Consider the following 15336-nt stretch of genomic DNA (forward strand, 5'->3'; position numbering starts at 1 on the left):
CATTGTCCTGCTGGAAGGTGATCCTCCGTCCCAGTCACAAATCTCTTGAAGACTGAAACAGGTTTCCCTCAAGAATTTCCCTGTATTTAGCGCCATTCATCGTTCCTTCAATTCTGACCAGTTTCCCAGTCCCTGCCGATGAAAAACATCCCCACAGCATGATACTGCTACCACCATGCTTCACTGTGGGATGCTGTCCTCGGGGTGATGAGGTGTTGGGTTTGTGCCAGACATAGCATTTTCCTTGATTGCCAAAAAGCTACATTTTAGTCTCATCTGACCAGAGTACCTTCTTCCATATGTTTGGGGAGTCTCCCACATGCCTTTTGGCGAATACTAAACGTGTTTGCTTATTCTTTTCTTTAAGCAATGGCTTTTTTTCTGGCCACTCTTCCATAAAGCCCAGCTCTGTGGAGTGCATGACTTACAGTGGTCAGATACTCCAACCTCTTTGTTGCCTCTCTGATTAATGCCCGACTTGCCTGGTCCATAAGTTTTGGTGGGCAGCCCTCTCTTGGCAGGTTTGTTGCGGTGCCATATTCTTTCCATTTTTTAATAATGGATTTAATCAGGCTCTGTGGGATGTTCAAAGTTTGATATTTTTTTTATAATCCAACCCTGATCTGTACTTTTCCACAACTTTGTCCGACCTTTTTGGAGCACTCCGTCTTCATTGCGCCCCTTGCTTAGTGGTGTTGCAGACTCTGGGGCCTTTCAGAACAGGTGTATATATACTGAGATCATGTGACAAAGTCTACCTGTGTGCAATCTAACTAATTAATGTGACTTCTGAAGGTAATTAGTTGCACCATATCTTATTTAGGGGCTTCATAGCAAAGGGGAGAGTACATACGCACGCACTATATTTTTTTCATTTCACTTCACCAATTTGGAATATTTTGTGTATGTCCATTACATAAAATAAAAACATTTAAATTACAGGTTGTACTAAAACAAAATAGGAAAAACACCAAGGGGGATGAATACTTTTGCAAGGAACTGTATGTTATCATGCAACTCGATGGAGTCTTAAACGGACAGAAGTTTGGGTCAGTCAAAGGCAAGCTACTCTACCTGGCAAGGGGCCATCAAAAGTTTCAAACAAAGCAGCACCTTCACCTGCAAGTTTAGTTTATTTGGATCCATATTAGCTACTGCACGTGCAGCAGCTACTCTTCCTGGGATCCACATAAAACATACAAATACATATTATAGAACAGCTGTGACAAAATAATACAAATTGGAATTAATCTCATCTAAGTGTGCATTCCTGTTAAATCGATAACAACCACTTTTCCTGCTATGGTTTCCATATATAGTGCGATAGTACTTCAAGCATCAATACTTAATTCAAGCACATTTTATTTCTCAGCTGAATTTACAAATCAAATTCAAAATAACATTACTGTATGTCACTGCTCCACATTTAAATCTAAATCAACATAACAATTTTCTTACAGTATATAAAACATAGCCAAAATGCTTCATAATACATTTCAAAGGGGCCATAGAGTGCAAATCTCTATGTACATTTGAGTTAAAGTATGTACAACTGTCCTGCTTCTCTCACATCCCACATCCCTCTATTTGAACTGGTTATCGATGAGGGTGCCTTTCATCTTGGTTGTCTTTGCCTCCAGTTCAGCCTGTTGATAGAAATAGTTTATTTGTATATTAAAAAGGCCAGTGCAGTCAAAATTATATTTTCCTGTGGTTTGAATCATATTGTACAACAGCTGATGAAACTAACACTGTAAAAAGTCTAAACAAATGTAATCAGTGTTATTTCCTGATAATACATTCTACACAGGACCTTCTAATCAGCAGGATTTGCATGGGTGGAGTTTTTGCTTGGCTGGTGACATCACCAGGCGGTATACGTTTTATTATAAACTGGGCGGTTTGAGCCCTGAATGCTGATTAGCCGTGGTATATTACGGGTATAACAAAACATTTATTTTCACTGCTCTAATTACGTTGGTAATCAGTTAATAAAAGCAACATGGCACCTCGGGGGTTTGTGATACATGGCTAATATACCACGGCTAATGGCGGTACCCAGACACCCCGCGTTGCGCCGTGCTTAAGAACCGCCCTTAGCTGTGGTATATTGGCCATATACCACACCCCCCCCGGGTCTTAGTGCTTAAATAAACCATTAAAGAAAGTTCAGAATCTCTGCCAAGCTGTTTCTTTTTGACAATTTGAATTAGGGTACAAAAATGTTACCCAGAAATGATTTGATGGTGACAGAACAGTTGCATTGGGCCAGTAGGGCCCAATGCAACTGAAAGGAACACATAATATTTTAGCAATGAATTGGATTTCTTGGTTTTTTTGAAGAACACTGCTTAGAAAAAGGTTAGAATGGCTTTGTATTGCTTCTTACCTTCTCATAATCCAAAAAACATCCATTGACAGGACATGAAGATTTGTATGGCTAATGTTTCTGCTATTGTTGTTAACTTTGAATAAGAACCCAATTCTGATACAGGAAGTTGCGCACGTACACACACGCACACCAGGCTAGTTGGGTAAAAAAAAAAGCTGATTTGCAGCGTTCTAAAACTTATATTTTATTTGTGGATTTCTATTCCTTTGCTACTGCTGGTATGTAGAGAATATTCAGACCCCTTCACTTTTTCCACTTTGATTAGATACAGCCCTAATCTAAAATGGACAACAAAAAATGTCCCCTTCAATCTACACACACTACCCTATAATGACAAAGCAAAAACTGATTCAGAAATGTTTGCAAATGTATAATATATCAAACCGTAAATATCACATTTACATAAGTATTCAGATCATTTACTCAGTACTTTGTTGAAGGACCTTAGGCAGCGATTCCAGCTTTTGAGGCTTCTTGGGTATGACACGACAAGCTTGGCACATCTGTATTTGGGGAGTTTCTCCCATTCTTCTCTGCAGATCCTCTCAAGCTCTGTCAGGTTGGATGGGGAGTATCGCTGCACAGCTTTTTTCAGGTCTCTCCAGAGATGTTCGATCGGGTTCAAGTCTGGGCACTGACTGGGCCACTCAAGGACATTCAGAGACTTATCCCAAAGCCACTCCTGCGTTGTCTTGACTGTGTGCTTAGGGTTGTTGTCCTGTTGGAAGGTGAATCTTCGCCCCAGTCTGAGGTCCTGAGCAGGTTTTCATCAAGGATCTCTGTACTTTGCTCCATTCATCTTTCCCTCAATCCTGACTAGTCTCAGTCCCTGCTGCTGAAAATCACCCCCACAGCATGATGTTGCCACCACCATGCTCCACCGTAGGGATGGTGCCAGGTTTACTCCAGATGTGACGCTTGGCATTCAGGTCAAAGAGGTCAATATTGGTTTCATCAGACCAGAGAATCTTGTTTCAGGGGCCTTTTGCCAAACTCCAAGCGGGCTGTCATGTGCCTTTTACTGAGGAGTGGCGTCTGTCTGGCCACTCTACCATAAAGGCCTGATTGGTGGAGTGCTGCAGAGATGGTTGTCCTTCTGGAAGGTTCTCCCATCTTCACAGAGGAACTCTGGAGCTCTGTCAGAGTTATCATCGTTCACCTACCTGAACAAGGCCCTTCTCCCCCGATTGCTCAGTTTGGCCAGGCGGCCAGCTCTAGGAAGAGTCAAGGTGGTTCCAAACTTCTTCCATTTAAGAATGATGGAGGCCACTGTGTTCTTGGGGACCTTCAATGCTGCAGACATTTTTTGGTACCATTCCCCAGATCTGTGCCTCGATGCAATCCTGTCGCCGAGCTCTACGGACAATTCCTTTGACCTCATGGCTTGGTTTTTGCTCTGAGGTGCACTGTCCACTGTGGGAACTTATATAGACAGGTGTGTGCCTTTCCAAATCATGTCCAATCAATTGAATTTACCACAGGTGGACTCCAATCAAGTTGTAGAAATATCTCAAGGATGATCAATGGAAACAGGATGCACCTGAGATTTTTCGAGTCTCGTAGTAAATGGTCTGAATACTTATGTAAATCGTTTTTTTTTTAAACAAACCTGTATTCACTTTGTCATTATGGGGTATTGCGTTGATTGATGAGTAACACTTTTTTTTATTTAAAATCCATTTTAGAATAAGGCTGTAACTTAACAAAATGTAGAAAAAGTCACAAAGGGTCTGAATTGTTTCCGAATGCACTGTATGTAATTGATATTTGGCACTAGTTGCAGGTTGAAATGTTACATGTATACCTTAAGTGTATGACCAATACATAACAGTTGTATGGTTGTGTACACTGGGTAACGGAGTCAGAAATCCTATTAAGATCACACACTAGGATCAGGATAAAGCTCAAACACTTGACAGGAATGGAATTGGAATCCTTACCAGCTCTTGTAGTCTCTTCTTGCTCATCCCCTTCCTTTCCAACTGCTTCTCAATCACTTTAGCATTCTGGGCATACGAGTCAGCAATTTCTCTCTGAAGAAGACCAAACAAACAATATGTATTGTATAATCATCTCTACTGTTTCTGAGCACATGCTCATCCAGCCAGCAACATCATTTTAGGGTTGGGAAAATGACTTGCATGTAATCTTCAGGTTTAAGATTAGGCTTCAGGCCGAAGATTTAATTAAACAATTGAAAATGTAATCTTCAACACACACACAAGAAACACCATAACTGCAAACCTACCGCCTCAATTTCCTCTTCCTCCTCATCAACGGTAGACACGGTGACAGAGCTGAATTTCCCCATGTCTTTGGTCCTTTTTGTCATCATTACCTGGTATAAGGATGAATAAAAAAATGCTAAACTCAAGGAAAGGAACATTTGTATCTGATTTTTCCTCATTTAAGTTAAAGCTGTTGGGCTATCAATGAAGCCTGGGAACATAAATGGGATTTCATGTCCTTTTTGTCTGCTCAGAAATACTGACTGGCAGCACAATGGACAAATTTAATACACTAAGCCTTTACACTTTTCGGACCAATTATGTAATAAAAAAGCCATTACTGGGCCTCCCGAGTAGCGCAGCAATCTAAGGTACTGCATTGCAGTGCTAGAAGCGTTACTATAGACCCGGGTTGATTCCCAACCGGCCGTGGCCTGGGAGTCCCATAGGATGGCCCACAATTTGCCCAGTGTAGTCCGGGTTAGGGTAGGGGTTGGCTGGGGGTGCTTTACTTGGCTTGTCGCGCACTAGCGACTCTTTGTGGCGGGTCGGGTGCCAGCAGGCTGACCCTGGTCGCCAGTTGGGCAGTGTGTCCCCTGACACATTGGTGTGGCTGGCTTCCGGGTTAAGCTGGTGGGTGTTAAGGAGCGAGGTTAGGCAGGTCATGTTTTGGAGGACGCATGACTCCACCTTCGCTTCTCCGGAATCCGTTGGGGAGTTGCAGCAATGAGACAAGATCGAAATTGGGAGGGGGTGGGGGGGGCTATTACTGTGTAATGAATGCAAATTATTAGTTTAACTACAAAACTGAAAATCTGTGGAAATGTGTCACATACCCTGACTTTTTTAGGAGCCTCTGGCTTTTGACTGTAGACACTGGTATTCCCAATCCCAAGGCCAAACTTGACAACAGCTCCATCAACGATGAATGTAACTGGAGTATTCTTCATTTGGTGTTGATAGAAAAGAAGTAGGCCACACCTGTTCAGAAAGAGACAGAACAAAAGCAGGTCAGCCAGTCCATTTTGAAATGTAACATTTGTATTCTTTTCTGTTCACTCGAGTTTTACTCTTACATTTTCTTTAAAAAAAATTGTGTTATATTTATAATTGTGGCTGAGAACTGAGGAGCGGTTCTCAGGGGCTTTGGATGAGGAAAAAAGAAGAGCAGGAGAGAAGAAATATGTTACATAAAATGTAACTGAACAAAAGTTATAAATAATATTACAGCGTATAACAATTATATTAGTCTCAAAGTTGATTAAGAGTAGGCTATTTGGCCTACAGTTCAACTGTGAGACCTAAAAATCACTCCTGTTTAAATTATACTGTTAAAAATCAAACTTACTTTCCACATTTCTTGCGATACTGCCTTTCAATTCCCTCTGCCCTGTGATGGAAAAAAAACAATACAAATCTGCATACGTTTCATATTTTGGGAATTTTTTCAGTAACACATTTACCAACTGAAATTGAGTAGCCAAATACCACAAAGCAATTTTCACATTTGAGATCAAACTGATGAATAATGATAGATGAGTGGTGTGGAAGGCTCATCAGCATGATATTTAGATAGTAGACCAAGATGAGCAGTGAACCTTTCAGTACCTTTTTATGTAAACATTCTCATCGTCTTCTACATTACAGAACTTATGTGCATGTTTGGCAGCATCTATTACTCTTGCTTTGTCTCGTGGCCGCATCGGTAGTTTCTCCAGTTGACAGTCTGTAAAATAAAGGGGAAAGAACATGATGGCATGTCAGTTCCGTGTCCTAATACAACATTTGACAAGTCTGCAAAAACAGGCTGTATTTTCTCTAAGGTAGCTCAATATTGTGAAACCATAAGTTGAACTATGGCAAAACAAGACAATATAAAAAGCCTGAAACAACATTCTTATTCACCTCCACTTTATAGCTGGGCAATACGCATCCTAAATAACCCGACACATTGTATGCTTATTCAATACTCACGGGAAATAACATTACACCCTGTAAACAGCGCGTGATACTGATGGTTTGAGGTCAACGAAAATAGATGCACTAAAGGCTATGGTGTGATGAAATATTTGAAAGCTTTCTACTGTCTAGGTAACTTTAATTGACTGAAAATCCGCAATTTAACTTCCCTGCCTCTTATCAGCCTGTGTAACACATTGGCCGAGGTAGCTACTGTTGGCTAGTGCTAAGCTAACATTTGTGGTGGTGGTAGCAGCTAAGCTAGCTAGCTACCTAACGTTACCTACCTAGGACCACATTTACCCGGAAAGCTAGATAGCGCTCTCTATGACATGTTATTCTTGATTAACTAGCTAGCTATAGATCAAATACAGAACTTTCTTTTCACAATTTGAATATTAGAGCTAGCCAACGTTTGCTAACTACCATGGCTAGCTAGCTAGATAACTGCTAACTAGTTAGCTACTCACCGAGAACCAACACCATTTGCCCACACAGACAATAATAAACATGAAGAGGCTTTTCTCCGTCATCGTATTCCTCTCGATCTCGGGTATCTGAACAAACAACACTTCGTGAGACGACTTTCGGCATTGTTCCTAAAGTTAGCTACTTGAAATTGGGCAAACGGGGTAAGCAAAAAGTCAATAGACAAAAAACGTTTTGCTTTATCTAACAGCGTTAGCATGCTGCTAGCTTGTCGATTAATGATTACGTAGACCTTGTACGTCATATAAATGCGAGTATAAAAGGTTTGTTGTCCAGCACTCCCGATAGGTGGCGGTGTTGAAGTAAAATAACAACATTTTTTATCGCTTTGGTACTATTTTCACAAGTACGTGGTACATTTTCACAACTTTTAGTATAAAACTCGAAACTGGTCACACTTGTAACGCAGCCATACTTTCATTCAAAATCTGTCATTCATTTGGATTGTAAACACCTCTCACCACACAACAGTTGATTCAACATAAGTTTATTGTGAAATGTAATGAGTGGTTTTGGTAATTAAACCAATACACAACATAATGGTATCTCTTCAATTTCGTGGTTTTAACTACCAGTTAATCAATCAATTTCGTCGTTTTAACTACCAGTTAATCAAATAGCAAACAATGCAAGATATGTGTTTCCTTAGAAGTGCTGAAATATGCTAGTACTGTAAATTACACATTCTTCAAATTGTTTTAGCTAAGCAAATCAGTTAAAAACAAATTCTTATTTACAATGATGGCCTACCCAGCCAAACCTGGGCCAATTGTGCACTGTCCTATGGGACTCTCAATCATAGCCAGATGTGATACAGGCTGGATTCAAACCAGGTATTGTAGTGATGCCTCTTGCACTGAGATGTAGTGCCTTTGACCACTGCGCCACTCAGGAGCCCATTAATCTATAATTTTCATAATATCTATTCAATGTGTAATCAATGGTGTGATCAATGAAAACAGTCTCTACAATCATTCATGCGAGAAAAAAACACAATATTCCAGATATAATTGCAACATAGGTGTACTGTCTGTAATCAAATGTAAAAAAAAATAAACAAAACAAATGAAAATAATGAAAATAAAACATAACATTTGTTATTGTGAATTCAATTAGCAACAATGAGTAGTCAATATGTATGGTTATCATACATGTAATTTAGATGTTTATACTTTACAAACACTTTTTATTTCTGTAGTTTTCAAAATCCATAAGAAGCCGGAAGTTTACATACACTTAGGTTGGATTCATTAAAACTCGTTTAGCAAACACTCCACAAATTTCTTACTAACAAACTATAGTTTTGGCAAGTCAGTTAGGACATCTACTTTGTGCAAGGCACAAGTCATTTTTCCAACAATTGTTTACAGACAGATTATTTCGCTTATAATTCACTGTATCACAATTCCAGTGGGTCAGAAGTTTACATAAGCTAAGTTAACTGTGCCTTTAAACAGCTTGGAAAATTCCAGAAAATTATGTCATAGCTTTAGAAGCTTCTGATAGGCGAATTTACATAATTTGAGTCAACTGGATGTATTTCAAGGCCTACCTTCAAACTCAGTGCCTCTTTGCTTGACATCATGGGAAAATATATATTTTTAAATCCAACTATCCAAAAAATTGTAGTCCTCCAAGGTTCTGGTTCATCATTGGGAGCAATTTCCAAACGCCTGAAGATACCACGTTCATAGGAGACGTGTTCTGTCTCCTAGAGATGAACGTACTTTGGTGCGAAAGTGAAAATCAAACCCAGAACAACAGCAACAACAGACCTTGTGAAGATGCTGGAGGAAACAGGTACAAAAGTATCTATATCCACAGTAAAAACGAGTCCTATATCGACATAACCTGAAAGGCCACTCAGCAAGGAAGTAAGAGAATTGGAATAGAAATGGGAAAACTGCAAAAAAATAAATTGTAAAACCATAACTAGGTTATTATCTGTATGGGTAATTTATTCATTTATATCATTGCTATGGTGCTCCTCTGTAAAGAAATAAGAGAATTGGAATAGAAATACTTGATTCCAACCTCTCTTTTAAAAAGCATGTGAAAAAGGTAATTCAAATAACCAAATTCAACCTAGCTAATTTCCGATTTATACGAAATTGTTTGACTACAGAGGTAGCAAAACTGTACTTCAAATCTATGATACTCCCCCACTTAACATACTGCTTGACTAGTTGGGCCCAAGCTTGCTGTACAACATTAAAACCTATTCAGTCTGTCTACAAACAGGCTCTCAAAGTGCTTGATAGGAAGCCCAATAGCCATCATCATTGTCACATCCTTAGAAAGCATGAGCTCTTGAGTTGGGAAAATCTTGTGCAATACACCGACGCATGTCTTGTATTCAAGATCCTCAATGGCCTGGCTCCCCCTCCACTCAATATTTTTGTTAAACAGAAAACCCAGACATATGGCAGCAGATCCACAAGGTGTGCCATGAGAGGTGACTGTATAGTTCCCCTAAGGAAAAGCACCTTTAGTAAATCTGCATTCTCTGTGAGAGCTTCCCATGTCTGGAATACACTGCCATCAGACACACATAACTGCATCACATATCACACTTTCACAAAATGCTTGAAGACATGGCTAAAGGTCAATCAGATTTGTGAACATGGTCCCTAGCTGTGTGTTGCCGCTCTCCATGTTGTCTGTTGTCTGTAGCTTGTGAGGTGTGGAAACACTTTGTTGCTTTTATGAATTTTGTCTTGCTGCTTTTTGTTTTATGTTGCTCTGTCTGTATGCTATGTCTTGCTTGTCCTATGTTGCTATGTCTTGCTTGTTCTATGTTGCTATTGTCTATATTGTAATTGTTTTTAATAACCTGCCCAGGGACTGCGGTTGAAAATTAGCCGGCTGGCTAAAACCGGCACTTTTACTGAAATGTTGATTAATGTGCACTGTCCCTGTAAAAATAAAATTAAACTCAAACTCAAACTCAAGCCACTGCTCCAAAACCACCATAAAAAAGCCAGACTACGATTTGCAACTGCACATAGGGACAAAGATTGTACTTTTTGGATACATTTTCTCTGGTCTGATGAAACAAAAATAGAACTGCTTGACCATAATGACCACTGTTATGTTTGAAGGAAAAAGGGGGAGGCTTGCATGCCGAAGAACACCATCCCAACCGTGAAGCACGGGGGTGGCGGCATCATGTTGTGATTGTGATTTGCTGCAGGAGGGACTGGTGCATTTCACAAAATAGATGGCATCATGAGGTAGGAAAAGGATGTGGATATATTGAAGCAACATCTCAAGACATCAGTCAGGAAGTTAAAACTTGGTCGCAAATGGGTCTTGCAAATGGGTCTCCCAAACGGACACTGACCCCAAGCATACTTCCAAAGTTTTGGCAAAATGGCTTAAGGACAACAACGTCAAGGTATTGGAGTGGCCATCACAAAGCCATGACCTCAATCCTATAGAACATTTGTGGGCAGAACTGAAAAAGCGTGTGCGAGCAAGGAGGCCTACAAACCTGACACGAGCTCTGTCAGGAGGAATGGGCCAAAATTCACCCAACTTATTGTGGGAAGCTGGTGGAAGGCTTCCCGAAACATTTGACCTAAGTTAAACAATCTAAAGGCAATGCTACCAAATACTAATTAATTTTTGTATTTTTCAAAATTGTACTCCTTTTTTCTCCCCAATTTCATGGTATCCAATTGTTTAGTAGCTACTCCCGTACGGGCACAGGAGAGACGAAGGTTGAAAGTCATGCGTCCTCCGATACACCCGGAAGCCAGCCGCACCAATGTGTCAGAGGAAACACATTGCACCTGGCAACCTTGGTTAGCGCGCAATGCACCCGGCCCGCCACAGGAGTCGCTGGTGCGCAATGAGACAAAGATATCCCTACCGGCCAAACCCTCCCTAACCCGGACGATGCTAGGCCAATTGTGTGTCGCCCCACAGACCTCCCGGTCACGGCCTGTTACGACAGAGCCTGGGCACGAACCCAGAGTCTCTGGTGGCACAGCAGGCGCTGCAGTACAGCACCCTTATCCAGTGCACCACCCAGGAGGCACCAAATACTAATTGAGTGTATGTAAACTTCTGACCCATTGGAAATGTGATGAAAGAAATAAAAGCTGAAATAAATAATTCTCTCTACAATTATTCTGACATTTCACATTCTTAAAATAAAGTGGTGATCCTAACTTACATAGGACAGGGAATTTTTACTAGGATTAAATGTCAGGAATTGTAAATGACTGAGTTTTAATGTAGTTGGCTAAGGTGTATGTAAACTTCCGACTTCAACTGATTATAGTAGACAAACCAGTTTAAAATCTATAGGTTTACCAAACGGTTAAGTGATTCACCATTAAGGGCAGTTTATTTCATTGATGGTCAAATGTATTTCAACAAATAAGAATAGAATCATATGAAAAGTATTGTGAGCATTGCATTGTGAAAGTCGATTACTTTATATGAAAGGTATTTCTAGATGAAACCCTGATTAGGTTTGGTGAAAAAACAAGGCAAAGGGTGGCTGCTTTGAATAATCTCAAATATAAAATATATTTAAATTTATTTAACACTTTTTGTGTTATTACATGATTCCATTTGTGTTATTCTACAATGTATAAAATAGAAAAAAATAAAGAAAAACCCTTGAATGAGTAGGTGTGTCAAAACCTTTGACTGGGACTGTACATATGAAATGTGTAAAGAAGTATGTAAACATTATTAAAAAGTGACTAGTGTCCCATTATTAAAGTGACCAGTGTCATGTTGATGTATATGGAGTAGCAGCCTCTAAGGTGTAGGGTTGAGTAACCGGGTGGTAGCCGGCTAGTGATGGCTATTTAACAGTCTGATGGCCTTGAGATAGGAGTGGTTTTTCAGTCTCTCGCTCCCAGCTTTGATGCACCTGTACTGACCTCGATTTCTGGATGTTAGTGGGGTGAACAGGCTGTGGCTCAGGTGGTTGATGTCCTTGATGATCCTTTTGGCATTCCTGTGACATTGGGTACTGTAGGTGTCCTGGAGTGCAGGCAGCGAGCCCCCGGTGATGCGTTGAGCAGACTGCACCACCCTCTGGAGAGCCCTGCGGTTGCGGGCTGTGCAGTTCCCGTACCAGGCCGTGATACAGCCCAACAGGATGCTCTCAATTGTGCATCTCTAAAAGTTTGTGAGGGTCTTAGTGGCCAAGCCAAATTTCTTTAGCCTCCTGAGGATGAAGAGGAGCTGTTGCATCACCTTTTCCACACTGTCTGTGTGGGTGGACAATTTTCATTGAAAATGTGCTTAAAGTTGTGATGATTTGTTTTGAGTTTTGTGCTAAGAGTTGTGAAATTTGACAACATACTTCTGAAAATTGTACCAAAGCAAGTAAAAAGTAGAGAAATACAAAATCCCTGTAAATCCCTTTTGAAAAAACGGTTAAATCTGAAACTGAATGTCACTTTGTGGCAGAAATTCAGTCTTTTTTATGATTGATGAGACACCGCTCCTCATCCAGACAAATTATACTATTGACTCAATATGAGATGCTCCTGTTAACTCATGCAGTGTCCAGTACCAGGTAGGTAGTCAAGAGATCACCAGCTGTTGTTGTATTGTTTTCTGACACATTGGCAGAGTAATTATATGAGTGGATGTTCAGCCAATGCAATGTGTGTGTGTGTGTGTGTGTCTGTGTGTTTGAGAGAGAAAGAGTGAGTGAGTAAGAGAGAGAGCGAGATAGAGTGTATGTACTGTATGTGCTCTGCACTGCACACATTTAACTGCAAGTGGTTATATGTCTGAGAGACCTGACAGTGGAGCCTCAGCCTCGCTTGCGATCACTTGGATCAGGAGGACTACAGCAAGAGATGCCTCTCGTTATTGCTCCTATAATGCACCCTTTATGCATCCTCATTTATATTTATCTGACAGACATCATAGGTAAGTCAGTTCATTTGCGTATCAATAATAGGATAAAAACTGTCTAGACGGAATAATAATTTGATTATGCCTGAATCTATGAATAATGTGCACTTCATTCTCATTAGTGAAAAGTGAGGAAGTTGAATCAAACTGTTAATGTATGGCACTTAAAGTCATTACAGCTTATTTGTGATTACATACACGGATGGTTTGAATTGCCTGTGAATGTCTGCTAAATAATATAGGAATTTCCCTCCTGAGTATAATGGGGCCATTGACACGCAGCATTACATTATACTTGTTTTGCGTTTGTCCATTAAGTATGACATCTCCCTCAAAATAGATTTTTAAACATTAAGGTAACAATAATTATGATTCTGAATATGAGTATGAGTATCATACAATTAATCATGTATTAACCCATTTGGATAATAATTATATCTGTTACCTATATGGTTTCTCATCACCATCATTATTGTATGAGTACTGAATGTTAGTTTATGCATCAAAACAACTAAATGTACCATAGAGGGTATAATTTGAAACACTGCCAAAAAAATGCTTTTCACCACAGGAATAACCCTCTGCTCAAAAATGATTAGTATTCATCATATGTATTATTATTAGTACATCTCCCCCAGTTGATGAGAATCATAACTAGCTTATTGTATGTTTAAATCCAACTCAACTCAGAAGCACATTCATTATTAAAAACAAACAGGAAAACAACTATCTCCTGAGAACGAGTGTGGATGGAAGGTGATGAGGAAATTGTATCAGTGTGATGCCACACAGCATTCCTGAATACATTAGTGTCTCTATAGAGTAGGCATACCCTCATTTAGATACAGATTGTGTTTGGATTCCCCTTGTCGTGTATTCTGCAGTGATTGTTTGCAGAATGTGAAATAGTGTTAAACATGGAAGGACATGCTGTTGTTTTATGATAAGATAAGCACTAATGTAAGACCCACATTTAGTAACTGCACTGAACAGAAGCAATGTATGATTGAAAGAATCACATGTTTATGGGAATTAAACTGTTGAATGAGTTCGTGTGGTATCCCACTGCGCACACCCTGTCATTTCAACGTGGATAATTGGGTAACATTTGGTTGAGACCGTCACGACTTCCGCCGAGGTCGGTCCCTCTTCTGGTACGGGCGGCATTCGGCGGTCGATGTCACCGGTTTTCTAGCCAGCTCTGATCCATCTTTCATTTTCCATTGGTTTTGTCTTTATTTTCTACACACCTGGTTTTCATTATCCAATTTAACCCTCTGTTTCCCCCATGTTTGTTGTGCGTGTTTATTTCTATGTTCAGTTTGGTATGATGGCTCTTTTTTTTGATGGGTGCTGTGTTCACCCGTGCGTAATGTTTACGGTTGTTTTTTTGTTCAAGTGTATTTGTTGTACCTTGTGCCTTTACTTTATTGAGTAAAGTATATTGCTCACTCATTTGGCTCTCCTGCGCCTGACTTTATGCACAAGTTACACTCACCGTCTGGCAGAGACATTGATCAATGAGATTACAACATACAATCAGTGGCCTGTTGTTAGGTACACTACAGACAGTCATGAGGCCGTAGCTTGCTATATAAAGCAGGCATGGAGGTGGCCGGTAGCCTAGTGGTTAGAGCATTGGGCTAGTAACCAAAAGGTTGCTAGTTCTAATCCCTGAGCTGACAAGGTAAAAAATGTTGGTGCCAGTTCCAGTATCTCAGAAAAGGCTGGCCTCCTGTGCTTTTCACACACGACAGTGTCTAGGGTTTACAGAGAATGGTGCAACAAACAAAAATCATCCAGTCAGCAGCAATAATGTGAGTGAAAGCAGCTTGTTGATGAGAGGTCGAAGGAGAATGGCAAGCTAACATGTGGGCCCCAAATAACGGAGCAGAATGGCATCTCGGAACGTACAACTCGTCAGTCCTTGTCACGGTCTATTGCAGCAGATGACCACACCTGGTTCCACACCTATCAGCTAAAAACAAGAAGAAGCGGCTCCAGTGTGCATGCGATCACCTTCACTAGACAATTAAAGAGTGGAAAAACATTGCCTCGTCTGACAAATCCCAGTTCTTGAATCGTCAGGATATGGCAAATAACAGCATGAGTCCATGACCCTATCCTGCCTGGTGTCAATGGCACATGCTGGTGGTGTAATTGATGTGGGGAATGTTTTCCTGGCACACATTAGGTCCCTTTATACCAATTGAGCAATGTTTCCATGCCCTGAAGAATTCAGGCTGTTCTGGAAGCAAAGGGAGGTCTGACCCGGTACTGGATCGGTGTACCTAATAAACCAGCTACTGAGTGTATAATTCACCCACTCAAAAAGACAGCCAAAATTTGTTGAATTTTCAATGTGTTATCATTATG

The 15336-nt window shown here is 40.4% G+C and overlaps 1 protein-coding gene across 1 annotated transcript; it reads right to left on the reverse strand.

Annotated features, from left to right (window-relative positions):
- Nucleotides 1-1114: 1114 nt before the first annotated feature.
- steep1 (STING1 ER exit protein 1) lies at nucleotides 1115-7302 on the reverse strand. The gene is made up of 7 exons (XM_020485232.1): nucleotides 7050-7302; nucleotides 6229-6346; nucleotides 5969-6010; nucleotides 5457-5601; nucleotides 4641-4730; nucleotides 4333-4425; nucleotides 1115-1646 (listed from the first exon to the last, which is right to left on the reverse strand). The coding sequence occupies exons 1-7, from the start codon at nucleotides 7171-7173 to the stop codon at nucleotides 1584-1586; spliced, it is 675 nt and encodes a 224-aa protein (XP_020340821.1). The 5' UTR covers nucleotides 7174-7302; the 3' UTR covers nucleotides 1115-1583.
- Nucleotides 7303-15336: the final 8034 nt, after the last annotated feature.

The sequence above is a fragment of the Oncorhynchus kisutch genome, linkage group LG6, assembly GCF_002021735.2.
Source record: "Oncorhynchus kisutch isolate 150728-3 linkage group LG6, Okis_V2, whole genome shotgun sequence".
NCBI classification, from domain to species: domain Eukaryota; kingdom Metazoa; phylum Chordata; class Actinopteri; order Salmoniformes; family Salmonidae; genus Oncorhynchus; species Oncorhynchus kisutch.